Source organism: Python bivittatus, unplaced genomic scaffold (genome assembly GCF_059951505.1).
Source record: "Python bivittatus isolate LINGU-HERP-01145 unplaced genomic scaffold, Pbiv_v1 ctg000610_np1212, whole genome shotgun sequence".
Lineage (NCBI taxonomy): Eukaryota > Metazoa > Chordata > Lepidosauria > Squamata > Pythonidae > Python > Python bivittatus.
Window position 1 is genome coordinate 2234019 of NW_028277088.1, and position 21715 is coordinate 2255733.

The window sequence follows — 21715 nt, forward strand, 5'->3', positions numbered from 1 at the left end:
CAATTAAACTTGCTAATGGACTCTTGCTTCTCGCCTCCCCCCCGCTTGTTTTCCAGTCATGCTACCAGCTTATCCAGGAGATAAGACTACATCTGTGTGACTCCTGAAAGATGACACACCAGAGTGATTTGAGGTCATCAGCCTATGGCAGTTTGAGAATTTATTCCGATAACGCAAAAAGACGGGACTGGACATAGTGGCTGCTATTGTTTTTTTGTTTTTAATTAATATTTGTCTTTCCTATGGGAAGCACGTTCATTCTTTTAGCTGGCGATTTCTCTGAAATTGAGTCAATGACGACCAGAGATTGTTGGAAACTGAAAGAAAAGAGATACAGACCTACAAGGGGGTTGGAGTAGAAGACCTCCAAGGTCTCCAACTCCAACTCCAACCGTATAATTCTATGATTCTACAAAGGGCTGATGGACCTTCCATTTTCTGATAAATGCACAGAGAGCCTCTGCCCATTCTCCCCAATAAGATCTGCATCATTTTTCAGACCCAAGACAGCAATCTGGGCTTAGTAGGAACAGATCTTCAGCCTTATTTTGGTCCATGACATGTTTAACCCATCACACTCCCTTTTTATTTCTCTCTTAAATGACCATCCATTTCTTCCACAGTGTTTATAATTTCCCAGGGATAAAACAGTATTACAGCTCACGACACATTGCAAAATCACTTTGGGTTATTATATTTGTGGGGTAACCAATTAACCAAACATTTTTTAATCCGGATCCCTGCTGCAGACTAACCTGTCTTGAAAGGGTTCAACATCTACCTGCTACAGCAAGGTAACCTATACTCACGAAAAACCTGCATTTTGGGTTTCCTTGGCCCACCATGAATGAATCATTAGCCCTCGTGCTGTTATCCCACTGAAATAAGAAGGAGATCCAAAATAATATAGTGTTTTCTGTTTTCTTTGCACTTTACCTTCCATTTCCTTAAAGCTGCTAACATCTCATGGATGTATTTTTGCTGATCAAACCGCACCCAATCCTTTTGAACAGCTGGAAAGGGCGGCAGGATTTTTTTGAGGGCCTGCAGTCAATTGAGAGCAAAAGTGGGAGCATTTTCCTCCATCTTGTTTCATCATCACTGCCGCTTCTAATGTTGACACTAATGACAATGGAAGAAACAGGATCCTATGGATCCAGGCAGTTAAGAATCTTTGAGTAGATCCACAGACGGGATTATCGAGAGGGAAGAAAACTTAATTATGAGGTTGCAAAGAAAGATGTGGAGATCTTCTAGACCGGGTGGCTAGAACAATTGAAATCTCTTCATGGATGCTTAATTCTTTTTTATTTTTGCCACAGACTTGGTTTTGAAAGAGTAGCCTGGAGAACAGACAAGCTCAACGTCACACATGATAACCCTTTAGCCTGTTTTCCACGCAGTCAACTTCTTTTGAGTACTGAGTTGATGCTTTTCCAGCAATGAGAAATATAACACTAATTTTATCTAATTGACCTGAGAATAATTTCTGGTCTCTTTTATGAATTATTGAACGGGTTTGATATGCTTTTTTTAAAAAAAATAGTAATAAACTGCCTAACATCCCCAATCGTGACCTTGTTTATGGAATACACCAGATAAAAGTGGACGCAAACTTCAGATAAGTACAAACGACCTTACCTAGAGCAGCGTTTTATTCTGGAGGCATTTTTGCACCGTGCGAAAGTGAGACATCTGCTCAAAAAGAATCAGATCATGGGCTGGTCAAATCGAATGTTCCTTTTCTGACCAGGGATCCTAATCCTTGCTTTGGCTCTGAATCCCTTTTGAAATTGTGGGAGGGGGCGAGAGGGAGGGGGCGGCCTGGGAGAGCCGGAGCAAAGCCATCCTTTGGCCCTTCAGTTGGCGCAAGCAGGGGAGCCACTGGCACTACCAAGCCCCCCAGCCACCCCTTCATGACTAAGCCCACAGCCCTGCCCAAATTTGCAGGGCTTCCCTTGGCTACTGAAGAGTTCTTCCTCCCTCTCCAAAACATGGATCTCCTAAGGCTTCTCTCCCGGGTGCCAAAACTGGCACAATACCTCCGGGTGCAAGTGGCAACGCAGCATCCTCCAGGCCCTTTGGCCCAGATGGATAGGGGGTGACCCTTATATTACGGAGTCCTCTGTTACCACGTTGTGGTTTTTGTTATACGTTGCCCAGAATCTTGATTCAGTAGGCCAAGTCATAAGCACCCGTTTTGTTAATTTGTTAGCTAGTTAATTTTGTCTGTTAGCATGCTGTGGAGCTTTGACAACCCCAAATGAGGGATTCTGCTTAAGGGGAACTAAGAAGGCGGTCTAAACAAAAACTGTATAATACACCCTCACTTTCTGAATCTTCTGAACCCTTGCCACCATTAGGGAAAAGTTTTCTCAACTTGCCATAGGTACCTGCAAGGCAACTACTCCATTAAAAATAGCTTTATTCTGGAAAAACGACTAGGCCATCCTGGTGGATCCAGTGTGAATCTGCTGCCACTCAGAAGACCGTCATTGCACACTAGTGGGGTCACACTCCTGGCTTCAAACAGACCTCATCTCACTTGGGCAGAAAGTGAGCCGGTGGGATTTGGCCAGAAACGTTTTACACACAACCTTCTCTTCGCCCTGTGGCATTTTCAGCCCCAACTCGAAAGCGACCACTTGAAAGGACCAGAAGAACCAAGGATGCTTAATTTATTTATTATCCTTTTTTTTTTCAATGTGCAGTTTTATCAAGATCTCCAGACACTCTGGCAAAACACTCAAGGACTGAGTAAACCAGCTCAGGGTTAAAATATGCCCTGCTAGGAAAGGTCCAAGTTCAGCGGGCTATAGCCAAGAGGAAGAAAAGCATTCACAAGGAAGCCTCTACAGTTGGGGTGCTCCTACAGACACTCCCACAAGGACACCCTGTGAGAAGTTTCGAGCCCTTATGGACAGCGCGGACTAGTTATGCTTAGCCATAGCATCAGTGTTAGTATCCTACAACTACTGCGCTGGGAGGAGTGGTGGCCTTGAGACTAGAACGCTCTTCCTTCCTTCCTATGTGCTCATCCCAGCGCCAAGGGGGTTCATACTAAAATATACCCCTGCTAAACTTTGTGTTGTCTTGCTTTTTGAAAGGAAGGGCCCCCCTTCCTCCAAGCAAACGGGACTGTGGGAGGAGCACATGGAGAACTCGTCTGTTTCCCCTTGTCCACGGCTTTGAGGGCCACCTCCTCCGATCCCCAAGCAAGTTCCCTTTCCTTTCCCCCACTGACAGCTTGAGCAGGCTCCATGTTCCCCCACCGCATCTGATCCAGGAGGCAGGGAGAACATTGGACGTCAGAGGGAACTGGGGAAACACCAATCCCGATCGTTGCTGAAAAGCCATCTGGTGCTCTGGTCCATGACGAGAGTTGGAGGAAGGTGGCCGGGCCTTGATTCCCCTCCTCCTCGTCCCTTGAATGTTCCAGGGATGGTTGGGCTGCGTGGGTGGAGCTACTGAGAACGTCTCTGTGATCCTCGGCGAAAAAAGGAAAACGCCAACCCTGATTTTGAAAGCATCTTGTTTTTGCAAGAACTCAAAGCAGAAAGGCAGAGCGGGAGCAGCCCCCGGAGCCGAGAACTAGCGTGGCTTGTGGGAGAAGAGGGCACCCTTGTTCAGCTGCCACTTGTGCCACCTAAGCCCGCCGAGCCACCTTTGCCCAGTCCCTGAAAGTTGGGTGCTAAGCCTGAGCTTAAAATTCCTGACTGCCGCCTGATGTTCACACTGCACAGACTGAGGAAAATGGCATAAAGCAAGGAAGACGCGGTGCTTTTGTTCTCTTGCCATCTGCATGCTCTACCCGAAAACTCTTTTTCATGGGCCAAAACTAAAACGAAACAAAACAAAACAGGGGCACTGAGGGTATAAGCCTATATATATTTATCCAGAATTCAGTTCTATGGAATTCAATTAGGCAAGAGTGCATGGGATTAACCCCTAAAGGAAATACCTAGGAGTGACTAAGAGTAGTCCTATGCTGCATGAAGCTAGTTTTCAGTGAGCAAATGGATTATCACCCCCAAATTTTACTTTGGGAATGCTTTCCCTTTTTAGCTATTGCCAGTTTCCTACAGACTTACATTCTCTGGAAGTCCACCACTGCCTTGCCCATTCCCCTCTGAAAAATTCCCTGGGCTGGCAACCTCTAAAAGGGGTGACTGAAAAATAACATTCACATGCACCCAGCTTGCAATGGAAGGCTGTTTGCGACTGGTTAAAATCAAAAAGAGGGCAGGGGGGAAGGCTAGAGAAGTGCTGTATCTATTGCTGCTTTCAGACGGTGCAGGAGCGCCTGCGGAGGTGGCGAAAGGGTGTCAGGGTTGAGTTTCCTGAATTCCTCGTTGGCGTTCAAGGAGGCCAAGACCTTTGCTGTCCTTTTCAGGTCAAAAACCGCGTGCAACATCCCCAAACTGGAGATAGCCGCCCTGTACGAACGCTTGGAGGCATCTTCTTCGGTGTGGTGGTGCTCCAGCACAAAAATCCGATTTTCTGCAATGATCTTCAGAAAGTTGTAAAACTCCTTGTAGTCGATGCCTGTGTATGATTTCATAAGCACCTGGAAAAAGTCAAAAAAGAGGTCCTGGGTTCCGCTAGCTCTGCCAGATTGCCCGGAAAAATGGACACTCAACTACGCTGAGCTGAATGGGGTCGTTCGAAGCTCAGGTCTATCTTCGCTCACACCAAGAGGCTAAGCTACAGCGATGTTCTCGGCTTCCTATTCTAATATATCCTCTATCTTTCTGAGTTGTCTACAGAAGTTAATTCTTTCCACAGGACCATTTACTGGGCATAGGAATGGCCCCGAGAGAGAGAGGAGGGCACACGCTGCATTTCTTAAAGGTGACCACAGGGTCAAGGGAACTCTGATCCTGTTAGCCTTTCGCAAGGCGTTGATGACCTGGCTGTTTCCCCAGGCCTTTGGGTCGGGGGGTAGATGAGGACTTCTGCTATCGATGGTGAGTGGGGTTAACTGCTTATCCTTAAGCACTGAGTGGGTGGGTGGGTGGGTGGGTGGTCATGCGTGGTGGGTTGGTCTGTTTTAATCTTGTAAGCTGCCCAGAGTCACTTGTGTGAGGTGGATGACTATATAAATCAAACACACAAAGTCCCCTTCTTAACCCTTCTCGGACAACGCACAGGAAAGCTTCTTTCATTAGGAGCTAAGTCAGCCACCAGGGTTTATCCTCCCCACCACGGGAGTCACTGCAAAAGCTTGCTAACACTCTGGGACACTTAGTCATGTCCAAAAGAACGCCCCATTGAAATCTTTGACGTTTTCAACATATTTCAACATACAGATATTTGATCTTTATTTCAACAATACTGGTAGATAAAGGGGAATTAAAATTATACAATGGACTACAAAATGGTGCATGACATTCGTTGTATCCCCTTTATCTATCAATAGTGTTGAAATGAAATATCTTGAAGAACTCAAAAATTTCAGTGGAGTTTATATACTTTTTCCCATGACTGTAAGTCTAAATAAGGAGACTGAAGAAACTAAATCCAGGATTAAGGCGACTGAAGCTGCGGGCAGTTAAAACAGAAACGTGCTTAACCTGGGCTGTCTCGCTGCAGTTACAACTGTGTGTGATTGTTTCAATGACCAGATCCCTGGTGAAAAGCTGAGGGGTGTTTTACCTGGCACTGCAGGTGCCAGTCTTCCATGCTCTCCTTCCATTCTCTGATCTCTCGCTGGACAGCGGCTAGTTCGTCCTGGAGAAAGCTCCACATGATGGCTACGTTGCACCCGTTCACCCAGTTATGGTTGATGGAGATGGTGTCTTCCTGGTGGAAGGGAGAGAAGGTGAAATGGGCACCCCTCCTACGTGGGGTGCGTGGGGGAGGAAAGGGAGGGGGGCGGTGTGGCTCCATTGGTCGACTGCTAGCCTATGGGACTGAATTCCTACAAGAATCAAAATGGGGTCCAAGATGTAAATTCTGCTTACCAATCCATCAATACCGAATATTTGACCACAGAAAGTTAACAGGCAGCTGGCTTAAAAGGGAATTCAACTGGAGTTGTGGATCAGTGCTAAGAAAATAGGAAGTCAGGGGATCAAACAGGAAATTGGGGGAATCAAATAGGAAATTGGGGATCAAGCAGGAAATTGGGAGATCAAACAGGAAATCATTTGGCATAATGTCTTAGGCTACTGCCCTTGAATATATGCAGTACAGGTAGTCCTTGCTTAACGACCATTCATTTTAACGATGGTTCAAAGTTACAACGGCCTTGGAAAAAGTGCTTTACAACCTGTACTTGCACTTATGACCATTGCAAACTGTCACACCACCCCCTACAGTCACATGATTGTGATTTGCGACCTTTTTACAATGGTCATTAAGTGAATCATGCGATCGTTAAGCGAACCACGTGGTTGGTAGGCGAATTCCAGCAAAACAGTCCATTGGGGAAGCTGGATTTGCTTAACGATCATGTGATTTGCTTAACGACCATTGTAAATCGGGTCCCTCATGTGATGGCTTGCTTAACAACCAATTTTCCGGTCCCTATTGTGGTTGTTAAGCGAGGACTACCTGTAGCTTTTTTTTTCTTTTGGTGTCTTTGAGTCACACTGTCACACCACCCCCTACAGTCACATGATTGTGATTTGCGACCTTTTTACAATGGTCATTAAGTGAATGAACAAGTCCATGCACTTTTTTGGCAACATTTTCAGAAGTGGTTTGCCCTTGCCTCCTTCCTAGGGCTAAGAGTGAGTGATTGGCCCAAGGTCACCCAGATGGCTTTGTGCCTAAGGCAGAACTAGAATCACAATCTCCCGGTTTCTAGCTTGGTGCCTTTAATCTCTGCACCAAAGTGGCTCTTCTGCTCCTCCCGTATATCAAGATAAATCAAACTGGGCACAACCTACTCTGACTAGCCACAGTTGCTCAATGTTGGGGCAGAGGAGAGGACTCCTGGGGGTGGCCTCTAGAATCTTGGTGTGCAAATCAAAGCTTGCCAACTGACCTGTGGCATCTTCCTCTCCATGCGTCTGCCCCCAAAAGGGAAGTGCACACTGCTGAATTATGTTTGACAGCAGCATCCACAAGGTATCCAAAGCTTGTGGTTCTCAGAAGCTTCTTACCAGATTGTAAACCTGATGGTGCCAACCGCTCGGGATGAAGACTATCTCCCCAGCTTCCTGGATGATTTCGACTGGTGGGCTGCTCTGAGCGTAGCGGGGGTAAAGGGTGCAATTCTTCAGGTCAGGGGCAGTGATGTCAAATGGCAAGTGACCGTGGTGATCCCTTAGATACTCTTCTTGGCCCGGGGGAAAAACCAGCCATTTCTTTTTCCCACAAATGTTGGCTGACCAGCTGTAGGAGTGGAAGACATCAGCGTGGAATGGAGTCCTAGCAGAAAAGATTAGGGATAGGCAGCTGATGAGGAAGTAGAATCACACACTGAATAATAGGAAAACTTAACTGTGGTGCTTCAGAAGATGGCAATTGAATTCTACCCTCTAGAGGGAGAGTTATATATCCTGCAAGTTAAAAATTACCTGGGCCAACCTGGGACTAGACATCTGGGACCTAAAAAGCTGGACGCTATGCCTATTTTTCATTCTCCAGATTTCTACCTGTTTCAGGACTAGATTAACCTATGATAGTCTAGTGTTTATCTTCAAATAGAGCAGAGACCCCTGCTTCCCTTCAGCGGACAAGCTCTTTTGATTCTTTTCAGCCCCTGAGAAATGCTGGGGCTGAGTGGATGTGTGAAGGGCAGCCCTTTGGGGGTTAAAAAATGGATAGGGGAGCCACATGTACCTTCTGTGTGCCCTTCAATGGAGGAGATGCTGCTACAGGTAATGAGTACATACAATTTAACCTTCCTGTTAACTCATCTGGCTTGTGAGATGGGAAGCCAAAAGTGCCCTGGTGTAACAGTATGGGGGAATGACCTTGGGAGACAGGAAGAAAAGCCACAGACTAGACAATGGTCGGATAAGAGGCAGCTGAGCCCACAGAAGGAATGGGAGCATGGAAAGCATCTCAGAAGGGACCCTCCTTAGTTTCTTGGGCTGTAAAGGCAACAGAGGAGAAATGTACTTTCAGACTTGCAAGATTGTGTTTGTGTAACCTTACAATAAAGTTAGAGCTAGTACTTCTGGATGTGCTTCTTGTCTGGACAACCTTGCAAGGCTGACACCTGGTACTTTAGCAACTTAGGAAGAGAATATTTCTAGAAAAGCACTAGATTTGGTGCCTGGTTGGTTTCCAGGTCCAATTCAAAGTGCTGACTGTCACCTTTAGAAACTTACAGGACTCCCTCTCTCTGAACACATTTGTTCCTTCCCTGTGTTTTCCTGCAGGGAGGGATTGAGGGTCCCCACCCTAGGCGAAGGGGCATGATGACGTTTGTCCTCTGTAGCTGCCCTTAAGATAGGGAACACTTTGTCTCTCAAAATACAGAACTCCCCAAATCTCTTTTTCTTCCATAAATTACTTAAAATCTGACAATTCTGCCAAACATTTGGGATGCAATAGTGGGCAGGCTGTCTTTTACACAGAGAACTGAGTTCCTGGGACTTAAGGCAGAGTACAAGAATGGGATACATATAAGAAGAACTGGAACATACAATACTTGTACCCTGCCCCACGAAAAGGGCAGATTATAAAATCATGTAATAAATGAATTCTGATTTGATAGTGTTTGAAGGGGGGAATTCCACTGCTTTTTCTGGATGCCAAAGATGATCTGAGCTTGCAACTAGCCAGCATAAATATACTGCAGATTAGCACTTGGTAGAGCAGCCATGAAGGCCTTGGAAAAGATACTCAAATGCCATGATGAGTCTATATTTACAAAAATCAAAATTGTGCAAGCCATAGTCTTCCCTGTGATAGTCTATGGAAGTGAAAGTTGGACTTTGAAGAAGCAGGAGAAGAAGAGTATTGATGCTTCTGAACTGTGGTGCTGGAGAAGACTCCTGAGAATATCCATGGATAGCCAAAGAAACAATCAAATGGATCATCAAACAAATCAATTCAGAGTTCTCACACGAGACACAAATGACCAGACTCAAATTATCCTACTTTGGACACACTATGTGAAGACCCCGCTCTCTGGAGAAGGCTCTAATACTAGGAAAGTTGGAAGTAAAGAGAACAGGATGACCAGCAGCACGGTGGAGGGACTTGGTTACAGTGTTGATGAGTGCACCATTGGGAGATCTCAAGGACCAGGCTGGGGAGAGATCATTCTAGAGAAGGTCTATCTATGTGGTTGCTAAGAGTCATCACCAATTTGATGGCACATTATCATTCAGTGTGAAGACTTAACTCTCTGGAGAAGTCCATAATGCTGAGAAAGGTGGAAGGAAAGAGAAGAACAGGATGACTAACAGCAAAGTGGAGGGACTCAGTTACAGTGGTGATGAATGCACCATTGGGAGATCTCAAGGACCAGATTTGAGACAGATCATTCTAGAGAAGGTCTGTCTATGTGGTCACTAAGAGTCAATAACAACTTGATGGCACATAATCAATCATTATAAACAAATGATTCCTTCCAAAAAGGATGATCAGGGCTTGGTTGTACCATGAGCCTTTGGGTCCCATGTAGACAAATCGATAGTCATCCACAGCGATGGCCTCCCAGTATTCATTCAACCAGTCAGAGGAGAAATAGATGGGAGTGGTGTAGACCTCTTGCTCCGGAAATGCCCTTAAAAAGAAAAGGATTATGAAAGCATTTGAAACCTGTATAAAACAAGAGTGTATCAAAGGGCAGATTATCCTCCCAAACAGATAACTCAGTTGATTTCAGTCAATTCTACTAACCCACTCTTAGTGAATTACTATATTTCATCTCACATTTTGGGTCAGTTTCATACAGCTGGCTTTGGCTGACCTAGGGGTGGGGATGGGGGGAAGAAAACCTAGCAAGGTAAAGATCTGGTTAGGGTTTGAAATGGACATCACCAGGAAATCCCAAGGCAATAGGCTAGACTGCCTAAAAACTCATTCCAGAATAAGGCAAAGATCAAGCACTTTCATATTATTGCCAAGGAAACAACCTGGATGTCTCATGCTATCACTAAGAGCAGAACTCAACTTCGAATTTGAACCCCCTCTCCCACATCAAAGGGTGGTGCTCTAACCACTACGCTCTTCAGCTGTGTGTGTATGGCTGATGCAGCCAGCTGGATAGTGTAGTAGTTACAGCACCGCCCTTTGACGCGGGAGACCAGGGTTCAAATCCCATCTAGTACCTACCTTACCAGTAGGGGTCCTTGGGCAAAGACCCCCTAACACTTCACCTGCCTACCTCGGATATGAGAGTGACACGAACTAAAAGAGTCATGCCGGCTTGGACGTCACCTGGATTAACAAGGTCCGCGTCAGACGTTGGGGAACCAGGACAATCTGATGTTAAGTGGGCTACTGGAACAAACCATACATGGACAAGACAAGAGAACTTGGAATTGATGGAATGCTACTACAACAGTAGACCTAATGAGAGGGGATATATGAAACATATGAGGGAACTATGGATGGACAGAAGACCTACATCCACACTAACTGAGAAACAACTGGTTACCCACCGCTTCAACATAGTGAAGAGGAAGCTGCTCTCACAACTTGAGATAGACCAACTTACATATTACAACCCAGACTCAAGCAGACCTGGAAGAACAACTGGATGTGCAGCCAACACCTGAAGCTGGAACGACACTGCCACCCCCTCCATTACAGAGCACAGCAGCTGACGAGGCAGAAGATCATGGATAAACTAGCTACAGTCAACTCTCGAGACCGATTACCAAGGCTCAGTGGAGAAGTACCGTTGGACAGTATGCTAGAAGACGCCAATAGAGCCCTCCAGACAATCCCTACTACCACCATAACTCAAACCAATGAACTGATATACACTACAGCTGTTGTAATCCTGGAAATGCTTGGCTACACGATCAAGAAAACAGCAGTACATATCCCCTCTGGAAAATGAGGTTGGAGGCTAAGATCAAAGCAACTCGAAGAGAAGACAGTCAGCTGGTGGAACTACAGAAATATGTGGAGTTTAAGGATAAGACTCGGCTACTGAAAAAATACAAGAGCCTGACTCCATCTGAAGCCCTAGAGACTGCTAAACAAAGGCTCAGAGCACTGGCTACCAGGCTAAGGAGATACACTAGAGAAGCAGAGGCCAAGAAGACAAATGCCCTGTTCTCCAAAGAATCATCCAAACTGTACTCCCAACTGCAGTGCAACAACAGAGTAACAGCAGAGCCACCAGCAGCAGAAACTGAACAGTACTGGAAGAACATATGGGAGAAAGAAGACACATAACACCAGTGGTAAGTGGCTGCAGGACCTAAGAGCAGGTCACAGCAATTTCCCAGAACAGGAACCAGTCACCATCACAGGAGCAGACATCCAACAGCGGGTCAAGAACATGAAGAGCTAGACAGCACCTGGCCTGGACGTGATCCACACCTACTGGCAAAAGAAACTAACAGCAGTGCATGAACGCCTAGCAGCACAGATGAACCAACTGCTAGCAGCAGGCTCCCACCCAGACTGGCTAACACAAGGAAGGACAGTGCTGATCATGAAAGACCCTCCCAAAGGAACAGCACCATCCATCTACCGGCCAATAACCTGCCTCCCCACAACATGGAAAGTTCTATCAGGCATCCTAGCTGCCAAGCTACAAGGCCATATGGGCCAGTACATGAGCACAGCTCAGAAGGGCATTGGGAACAACACCAGTGGCTCAAAACACCAGTTACTCATAGATAGAGCAGTCACCCGAGACTCAAGGTCTAGGCAGACCAATCTGAGCACAGCCTGGATTGACTACAGGAAAGCCTACAACTCAATGCCACACACATGGATCTGTGAATGCCTGGGACTATAGAAAGTCAACAGGACACTAAGGACCTTCCTCAAGAATTCAATGGGACAGTGGAAGACAACACTGGAAGTTAATTCAAGACAGAAGACAGCTCACATACGTGGCCATTGAGTGCAGCATATATCAAGGTGATGCACTGTCCCCGCTGCTGTTTTCATAGGCTTGAACCTCCTCAGCCAGATAATCACAAGGACTAGATACAGATACAAGTTCAAGAGTGGAACTACCATCAGCCACCTCCTCTACATGGATGACATCCAGCTGTATGCTAAGAGTGAATGAGACATCAACTCAGTGATCCACCTGATATGGATCTACAGTGAGGGCATTGAGATGTCACTTGGACTGGAGAAGTGTGGCTGGATGGTAGTAAAGAGAGGGAAGGTGGTTAAGACTGATGGAGTGGAACTACCAGCAGGCCACATATAGTCATAAGACCAGCTACAAATACCTACACTGTCACATGGGAACCACGATGAGGAGGCAAGGAAGAAGGGCAACATCCAAGAACCACCAAAGGATAAGACAAGTCCTGAAGAGCCAGCTCAGTGGGAAGAACAAGATCCATGCCATCAACACATACGCCCTGCCAGTCATCAGATACCCTGCAAGTATAGTGAGCTGGCCAAAGGAGGACATGGAAGCTGCTGATGTGAAGACTCAGAAGCTCCTCACATGTATGGAGGTTTCCACCCCAAGTCCAACACCCAGAGGCTGTACACCAGCTGGAAAGAGGGCAAGGGGGGGGGCGGTTTCTGGTGAGTGTCAAAGCCACTGTCCTGGACAAAACCCAGAGCATCCAGGAGTACATCACTAAGATGGCACCCAAAGATGAGCTGCTGAGAGAATGCCTGAGGCAGCAGCAGACATGGGAGGAAGTTCAAGCAGAGGAAGTGCCATGGCAAGACAAGCCCCTGTGTGGCATATACCATCGATAGATAGCAGAGGGAAATCCTACCTGTGGCTGGAAAGGGGTGGACTAAAAGACAGCACTGAGGCACTGATCACAGCAGCACAAGAACAGACACTAAGCACCAGATCCATAGAAGCAGGGGTCTACCACACTAGACAGGACCCAAGGGGCAGACTGTGCAGAGAGGCCTCAGAGACGGTCCAACACATAGTAGCAGGGTGTAAGATGCAGGCAGGAACAGCATACACTGAATGGCACAACCAAATAGCTGGCATCGTGTACAGGAACATCTGTACAGCGTATGGGCTGGACCCTCCCAAGCCCAGATGAGAGATTCCACAGAAGATTGTAGAGAATAACAGGGCTAAGATCCTGTGGGACTTCCAGATCCAGACGGACAGGCAGGTACTGGCCAATCAACCAGACATCGTGGTAGTAGACACGGAACAGAAGACAGCAGTGGTGATAGATGTAGCAATGCCAAGTGACAGCAACATCAGGAAGGAGGAGGATGAGGATCTGGAGAAGGACCAGGGCCTGAAGGAGGACCTAGAGAGGATGTGGAAAGTCAAGGCCAACGTGGTCCCAGTGGTGGGAGGAGCACTTGGGGCTGTGGCTCCTAAGCTGGGAGAGGGGCTCCCACAGATCCCAGGTACACCACCAGAGCTCTCTGTCCAGAAGAGTGCAGTGCTAGGAACAGCTCAGATCCTGTGCAGAACCCTCAACTCCCAGGCCTCTGGCAGAAGACCCAATATTGAGGAAGATACATACCACCCATAGGGGTGAGAGGGGATTTTTTATTGCATAATTTTAATCTAAACTCCTGGTTTACATACAAAGATGCTCATACAAACAGAGATAGCCACAGGGAGGGATGACAGAAGCCACCTGGAATAAAACCCAAATTCTTCCTTGAATATGCCTATAATATTGGGTACAGGAGCAGTACTGTGATCCCACCACAGTATATATAGTTTCCTTTTTGCCAACTGCAAGGGCTTTTTGTTGGGATGCTGTAAGGTAGTGCTTCTTAACCTTGGCAGCTTGAAGAGGTGTGGACTTCATGCTGGCTGGGGAACTCTGGGAGCTGAAGTCCGCACATCTTCAAGTTGCCAAGGTTGAGAAACACTGCTGTAAGGTCAAGAAGGAATTTTCCATGGTCCATAGCGGTGCCAGTAAGTCTGGTGGAATATAAAATCTGTATATGGAAGGGTCAACCCCTGGTTGAGTTACAACCACTTCTGTTCAATTTTGGAAAGGCAATGTTGGTTGTAGATGCTTTAACATGAATTCTTCTCTGGAGCAGGGAATTGGATTCAGTCTCTTGGATTAGTAAAACCCTGAAAGAGTTTGCAGCACACCCACCAACAGCTTGAAATCATGTGTGTGTGTGTGTAATAAACTGGATTATCACATTCTGTTTTGAGAAACCACACCTTGCCCCCGCCCTCCACTTCACCAAATTTGCAATCTGTGAAGTGTTTGCAAGAGAACAATAATAGGAAGGGATACAGGCCTGCTATAGGGACCTCTAAAAATGCCAATATTTTACATTTGCTAACTTGCAGATAACTTTGGGGAACACCCTTAAACATTACAGAAGTCATTATATACAAAAGGCTATTGCAAGGAGAGCTTGGTTGATATCTCTTGTGTATGACGCACTGGCCCAGACATTTGGCAGGGCTGATTTTAAGTGCTTCTTTCATTCTCAAAGCTGACACAATAAAACTCAGTTGAATTATCTTTGACCCATTTTCCTGTTTCAGCTTCAAACCAACAGCCAGGGCAGGATAACCTGTCGGGGATCTCCATGCCCCCTTTGGACTTTCTCCAGTGCTGTTATACACACAGATATAAAGGATGCTATGACAACAAACCATGCAGCTCAACTGTGGTGTAACTCAAGATGCGTGCAAATATGGGAGAAAGGAAAAAAAAATGCATTCAATTCATTCAGGAGCAAAAAATGGCAAGTGAGGACATGGTGGGAGATGCAACTTAAAGTAGCCTGATTCCACTTCAGGAGCTCCTACCGCACAGTCATGGCTGCAGAATCTCCAGAGCGCAGCGTTGCATTGGGCGGCGGCTACCTAAGGGGGCTTCTAAAAGCTGAATCATCTGCCAAGGGGATTTTGGAGGTGCAATTTAGCAGCATGCCAGGACCTCCTGAGAGCATGCTGACATGTTCCAAGACGTTGCTTACCTTTGCAAATGCCAGTCCTTGAGGTAAAGGCACCCCCGGGCGGATCGATAGCTTTTTTTAATGTGTTCTTTCCAATAGCTTATGTACTCCTTGAGTTTAAGATGTTCCTTTGGGTTAGAATTGTATTCCTTGACATCACAGTTGGCAACAGGTACTACAGCCTCTCCTGCAATATAAACTCTTTGAGCCCACTGGGAAAACACTGCCTCCCTGTTGGGGTTGATGATCAAACCGTTGAGACGTTCATCTAGGAAGCCCCTGGAAGTGCACTTCTATGTGATCGTGAAATGGAAAGGCATTTTCTTCACTCACCACCTGTTTCTTGGGGTTAATACAGGGCTACTCTACAGGTCACAGTAAGGTAATATTTGAGAGACACATTGAGGGCTACACCCAAGAGAAGGGGATCACTGTAATGCTACTGGATCCAAATAAAGCCTGTTCCTAAGCAATGGCTTATTTTGTACTCATGACTGCAGCATCAATTGGGATGTACCACATAAAATGTCAAGGTGCATTATGCAGTTTGCACAGCCATTCACCCCCTTTGCCATGGAGAAACTTAGGAGGGAAGGCATTTGGGGCTCCCTTCTATCTTTGAGCTAGGAAAGAAGCTTTGGAAGATAGCACAGACAGAGGAGATAGATCTGCCCCTTCTCTTCAACTATAATTAGAAAGAAAGGTGTTGGGGTGGGAGTTGGGGGGAAATTAAAGGGCTAAGCACCAGATTATCCAACCCTACAAGGTTCTTCTCTTCAGCTCCAAAAGCTTAGAAGAGAATGTAGTGGAACAGTGCAGTAACAGGGACTGAGGCTTCATTCCTATCAACATTCCTTAGCAATTCACCCTGCTGAACAGAACGAGGTTTATTTCTAATCTAGGAGTGCACTGAAATTGACGGAGCACCTTCTAGTTGGCCACAGATTTTCAACCAGCTAGAATCTGTGGACTTTGGTGAAAGTCAAAAGCACGCTTAAACACAACCTCTTGACAGGAGCAAGATTATAGCCGGTTCTTTTCAATTAAAGTTGGCTTACCAAAAGTTTGCAGGAGATATTCCAAGTTGGGTTTCCCGTCTGGTGTTACCCACTTCCTCCTGCTGGCCCAGCCCTCCGTGAACTTTGCTGAGAAAATGCAAGGGTCGTTGGGGATCAAGTAATCCTTGAAAAAGTCTGCGTAAGTGAACGTCTCAGGCTTTTCAATGTAGTCCACATGGTCGTGGGGCTGGCAAGAGGCACCCCGAGACGGGCCACTATAATCACGGAAAAACTTAGTGGAATATGCAAAAGTCTCCCTGTCCATTCAGGCAAGGACAGATTGAACTCGACTATTCACAACAAAGGAACTGGACTATGATGCCAGAAAGATTAAAAAACAGGTCAGGGAGGAGAGCAAAATCAGGAACGATAAAGGGTGTAGAAAAAAGAGGTCCAATTCCAGACCTTGCTGGAAAATCTTCCCATTTGGCTCCAGCAGTGAATGGCTCAAATGTTCTTTACCATTTGGGGTCTTGAGGACAAGAATGCTTGAGAGACTGATCAGCAGCCCATCTGCCCCCAGCAGAGCAGTTTCCCTTCAAAGCCAGAGCAATGAGTGGACTAATTTGGTTCCTTTTCCTCTGTGGCATTTCATGGAGAGGTTCAAGGAGAGGTTCTTCTTGATTTCTAGGACCAAACAGCAACACATTCACTTTAACACCACTTTACCAAAGCGTTGGGTTAGGCACCCTGATTCTTTCACTGTCTGGAAACCTGGGGAAGAGAAGCAAATGAAATTTCTAGGCCACCTAAATGAACAAATTTTGCCATAGAAATTGAGAATAACAGTAGCTAGTTTGCCATTCTAGTGAAGCCAGCTACCATCAACATCTGAACTGAGAAGTGTATGGAAAGGAGACACATTTTACTTCAGTGCTGGGTCGTGCCACCATCCTCAATAACCAAAAAATCAGTTATTGGGTTCCTGAAGGGGAAAATTCCCCACGACCCAATTTATGAGCGGGGACCACACAATCTGCTTGAGCCAAGTTTAGTTGAACAGCGCTGGGGACAGAATACAAGGTTCTGCCCACTTAAGGAGGTTACAAACAACCTTTATATAGTCATATAATAAATGCTAACCAGTAATGATGTTCAATGTCAATCACCAAAATGTCAATTTTGATAACATAGGTTAGATTTTCTACTTATTTATACATTTATTTATTTATAAATCAAATTTATACGCTGCCCATCTCACTGTATAAGTGACTACTTATAGAGAGAACACATAGTTAATAAAGCGGAGGTTGGCACAAGTCTGTTTTTGTGGTTAGTTACTTCCTAGTTCCCATTTAGAAATACATGTGCTGATTTAAGATAACTCCTGGCCAGTGCTTGCAAATGCCGAAGCAAACTATTAAGGAGGCTTACTTGAGTTCAGGGACCTTAGTAGTTTGAAGGTCTTGGCTCAGGTATTTGGTTTACTCCTTCATTACTGAAGAATAGGACTGGCAAAATAAGCAGTGCCAATTAGCAAGCCAAAAGAAATGCAACATCTACCCCATGGCCTTCTAAGTAATAGGTAAGTGTATGAGATACAACATGAGGAAGAAAAATATCAGAACCCCCAAAGAAGAATTATCGACGGTATGCAAATTTTCCATATATCTAGGTATGGCTAGCTGACAGGAGGAGAAAAATACAGGACCAAAAGAAAATAGAAAAAGGAATAAAATTTGGGACAGTGTACAAGCGAATAGGAGAGCTGCTGTGAAGGAATGGTTGGATGAAGGCCGCACTCGAGGAGATAAGCATTCCCTTAGCCCTCAACAGGAGCGTGGGAAGTTTAAGAAGATGAGACTGGCACCACCCTAAGGAATTCACGGTGTTTTGGCTTGCTGGCTTGGGAAGTTAGATTCAGTCTGGAGAGATTCTGTCTTGAGGTGGAAGCTAATAAACGCAACAGAACTGTATCTGTGCTGTCTCGGGGAGTTCTTTGGGCTGAACCTGACAGCTGCCCTCTAATTATAAGCTCTCCAAACCAGTGTTTCTCAACCTTGGCAACTTTAAGCTGTGTGGACTTCAACTCCCAGAATTCCCCAAGTTGCCAAGGTTGAGAAACACTGATCCAAACTAAAAACTGAGGGAGGGCATAAAATAAACTGCCAGTGTATAGACACTCCCATTGGATAAACTGGATATTCCACTGGACAGAAAATTAAAGACAAAAGGGAACATTTTCAGCCCAATAGGCCAGCCAGCAGTGGCTGAACACCCATCACAAGAGCCAAATCACAAAAGAGATTGGGGTGGATCGTGAAGAGGACTGAGTATGCAGAAATGGTTAAATTGACTTGTTTAAGGAGAGAACTACAATTACTTTTATAAAAGAATGGAAACCCTTTATGGACTTTTTGCTGCAAATGGACAGAAATTGTGATTTCGGGATGTATTGATTAAAAAGGTTTGTCTATGGGAGGAAGGGAACCATGTTATGTAATTTGGGAGGGTGGAAATGGTAATTGTTACGTTTGTAACTACTGCAAAGAAGATCGGAAGTCACTTCTTTAGATAATTTTTCCTTTTCTATTATTTTCACTTTTTCTTTTGCCCCTTTGTATTTTCGTTCTTTTCCGACTTTTTCTTTTATATTTCTGTAGTTTTTAAAATCTATATAAAATCTTTTAATCAAAATTATTTAAAAAAACGAAACGAACATACAAAGAGACCAGGGGAATGTCAACATCACAGCATAATGGAACAGAAATTATTAGAGAGGCAACCAAAATTTACAAACGCCCAAATAATTTAAATAGGAAGGTTAACAAGGGTGACCTCCATGGTGATTAGTGACCGGTTGTGGACATTTCCACCAATGAACCCGGACAGTATAAGGATGCAACATCTACTGCTCAAGTTCAGTTTCAGGTCTGCTTTGAGGGCGTCTGCAGCATGGAAAGCGAAACGTCAGCACATACTCGCTGTCTCTCACTGCAATACTCATTTCATCAAGCAAAAGCAGCCAGCATAATCTACGCGCTGTCATTTACCAGCTTGTAAGAAACAGCTCCCTATTCTTTGAAGGGGCACCTTTGCAAAACATCCTGCAAAGATCATTAATATTTATCACTACAAGAAGATTAGGCCCAACAGCATCCAAGGAAGAACGTGAGAAAGGGCTGTTTATAGGAGATGCAATACGACCCAATTATGGGAAGACCGATGGGTAGGTCAAGGTTGTATGGATCCCTCATTTTCTTATTTAGATGAGACAGGTGGAAATTGATGCCAACAGGGATGAAGGTTAATCCTTGGCAAGATCCCTGACATTTTTCCTTAAAAGCAACTCTGGGAGTCTCACAAATGGGAACTTAAATGGGGAAAAACTGTTACTCAGCGGAAGATGCCTTCCTCAGAGGAGGAGGGTGGGAGAAGTCCTTCTCTTTCTCAGACCAGAGGAACTGCTGCAAACAGCTGGTACAAATGGAGCAAGAGGGAAGCTTCACAGATTTAAAATCTCCACTACCAGGCCCTGCTGAATACTTTCTCTGCATGCTTTCTGGAATCCAAGGGTATTTCCCAAACTGGTCTTTGCAAACAGTTGTTGGGGGGACTGGGTGGTTTAATTTCATTCCTGATATAATGTGATCCTGACCTGAGTGCTTCCCACTCAAAATGTGTTTATGTTTTATAAAAAGATAAACTTATCACAGAGCCAAACAATGCCTGGTTTGGCTGCAAGATTAATTGAACCAACTACTGGCACACATACTTTGCAAGCAGTGACCTCAAACTGTCAATCACAAGCTTCATAAACCACAAGCAGAGTGGATTTGTTCTGAAATGAACAGCCAACATCACATTGACAATGAACACGGTAAGTGAGAATACACAGAAGATGGCACTCCCTCCTGCAATCCAATCCCTTTTTATCTCCAACTTGCCGGGCCTCATTGTCATGCAATTCCAGCAGGGTAGCGCAACCACCGAATTAATAAGAGTTAATCACAGCAAAGACATGCATTAGCAAAATTACCCCAGGTAAACTCTTCTTCAGACCCATGCCTCCACTCGTTAGTTCTTTTATAATACCAGAACAGCCACAGGAATCGCACTGAGACAACAAAAGGGAGCTGATTCTGGTTATATTTCCTCAAAAGTCAGTTTCTAACTGAGCATACAAAGCACAGCTCTGTTAGGAAAAGGCATGAAATGTGTTTATCCCCTTTAACCACCACTGGTACAGTGCTACAAACTCTGTGCACATATTATTAATATTATTATATATTAATTGTATAGTGGTCTACAATTAGATTCACATCAAAGACTGGTAAAAACTTAATAATTCAAGTCCTAATCAAGGACCTAAGAATTATTAAGGTAGTGCCTGAGAATATAAGCAGTTCCTAGCAGGGTGTTTTTTTGTAAAATTAGGGTATTCAGGTCTGATAAATTCAACATTTCCAGATATCGAGGGAGACCTTTAGGCATTGCTTGGAAGGCACCAATCACGATTGGTATTTCTTTTTCCATAAGCATTCAACTTTGATCTGCAAGTCCCGGTATTTCATAATTTTTTTTGGATTGCTTTTCCTCAATCCGAGCACCACCTGGTATAGCCACATCAATGAACCAGACTTTCTTCTTTTCAAAGTCTGTTAGATCAGGCATGTTATGAACACGGTGCCTGTCTGTTGGGATCTTAAAGTCCCATAAGATCTTAGCCTGCTCATTATCCAAAACCTTCTCAGCTTGAAGGTCCCAGGTGGCGAACATACCTAATACTGTACTGCTGCCTCCTATTTTCTCCACCACAACAACCCTGTGAGGTGGGTTGGGGTCTGAGAGAAGGACTGGCCCAAAGTCATCCATTCGAAACTTCAGCAAGTATAACCACCTTCCAAATATTTCATTTATTGCATTTCCAGTATTAACTAAAGGCAAAACCTTCAAGAAGAATATGTTAGGAGATATTATATAAGCCATATGTAAATATAAAGCGTGTTATGAGAAACAACACCTCTCTATAATACTACAGGGTTATTCGAAGTACAAATCTGTAGTTGGCTTGGGGGCACAGGACCTGCAGTCTAATGACCACAGGGAGTGGGAGATGGGAATTGTAGTCAATTACTTTCTGGATTGAGGGCATCGGATTTGCTGTCTAATGGCCACAAGGGATGAGAGATGGGACTTGTAGTCTAATGGCTACCTTGGAGCCAAAGGGCCACGTCGTTGATGGTGGCTCCAGCAAATGTCTAGGCGGGCTTGGGAATGACGGGAATTCTGATGCGCTAGCTGGGGGTGATGGGACCTGTAGTCCAACCCACCAGGCTCAGGAAGCGCGCCCAGCCGCACAGCGCCTGAAAAGGGGCCCTGCAGCCCTTCCCGGCCCTTCCTCAGCTTCCCCCATTAACCCCTCACAGTCTCCTTCCTTTCAACTCTCCCTGCCGCCCCACTCACCCCCCCAGTACGCGCATGCGCAAACATTCCCTCCCCACGACTGACCCGGCCGACGCCGCTGCCTCGGATCCCTCAGAGGGCGCGCCCAAATCGCAGCGCATGCGCCGTCCGCTGGCTCGCGGGCGCGCCCACCCCACAGGCGGTTTCCCCGTCCAGCGCGCGCGTGCGCACGGCACCCGTCTCGCGGCCCGGCGGCGCGCCTGCGGACGAGGATACCGGCGGTGGAAGCGGCTGCAGCTGAGAGCCAATGAAACAGCGCGCCCGGTTTG

The 21715-nt window shown here is 45.6% G+C and overlaps 2 protein-coding genes across 3 annotated transcripts in view; one reads left to right on the plus strand and one right to left on the minus strand.

The window, feature by feature from the left end:
* Window positions 1-1777, plus strand: part of ALS2CL (ALS2 C-terminal like) — a 47539-nt gene extending 45762 nt beyond the window's left edge. Inside the window, exon 26 of the mRNA XM_088150776.1 lies at window positions 57-1777. Within this exon, the coding sequence (XP_088006902.1) occupies window positions 57-107 (51 nt within the window). The 3' untranslated portion in view covers window positions 108-1777. The remainder of the gene's footprint in view (window positions 1-56) is intronic.
* Window positions 1778-2668: 891 nt separating this feature from the next.
* Window positions 2669-21614, minus strand: JMJD4 (jumonji domain containing 4). Of its 2 annotated transcripts, none has more exons than XM_007439011.4 (7): window positions 21492-21614; window positions 16041-16667; window positions 15004-15169; window positions 9566-9691; window positions 7110-7377; window positions 5656-5802; window positions 2669-4567 (listed from the first exon to the last, which is right to left on the minus strand). In XM_007439011.4, the coding sequence occupies exons 2-7, from the start codon at window positions 16303-16305 to the stop codon at window positions 4256-4258; spliced, it is 1284 nt and encodes a 427-aa protein (XP_007439073.1). In that variant the 5' UTR covers window positions 16306-16667; window positions 21492-21614; the 3' UTR covers window positions 2669-4255. The 2 variants fall into 2 exon arrangements, with proteins under 2 accessions (XP_007439073.1, XP_025029443.1); XM_025173675.2 differs by having other exon boundaries at window positions 16041-16754; window positions 21492-21603.
* Window positions 21615-21715: the final 101 nt, after the last annotated feature.

Bases quoted from the DNA above. Each gene is read 5' to 3' on its own strand.
- JMJD4 (XM_007439011.4), bottom strand. From the start codon at position 16,305: ATGGACAGGGAGACTTTTGCATATTCCACTAAGTTTTTCCGTGATTAT. The intron at 9,692-15,003 runs GTAAGCAACGTC...TTTCTTTTTAAG, and splicing joins AAGGACTGGCATTTGCAAAG to GGCATTTCCGGAGCAAGAGG. The intron at 7,378-9,565 runs GTACAACCAAGC...CTTTTCTGCTAG, and splicing joins ATGGGACCCAAAGGCTCATG to GACTCCATTCCACGCTGATG.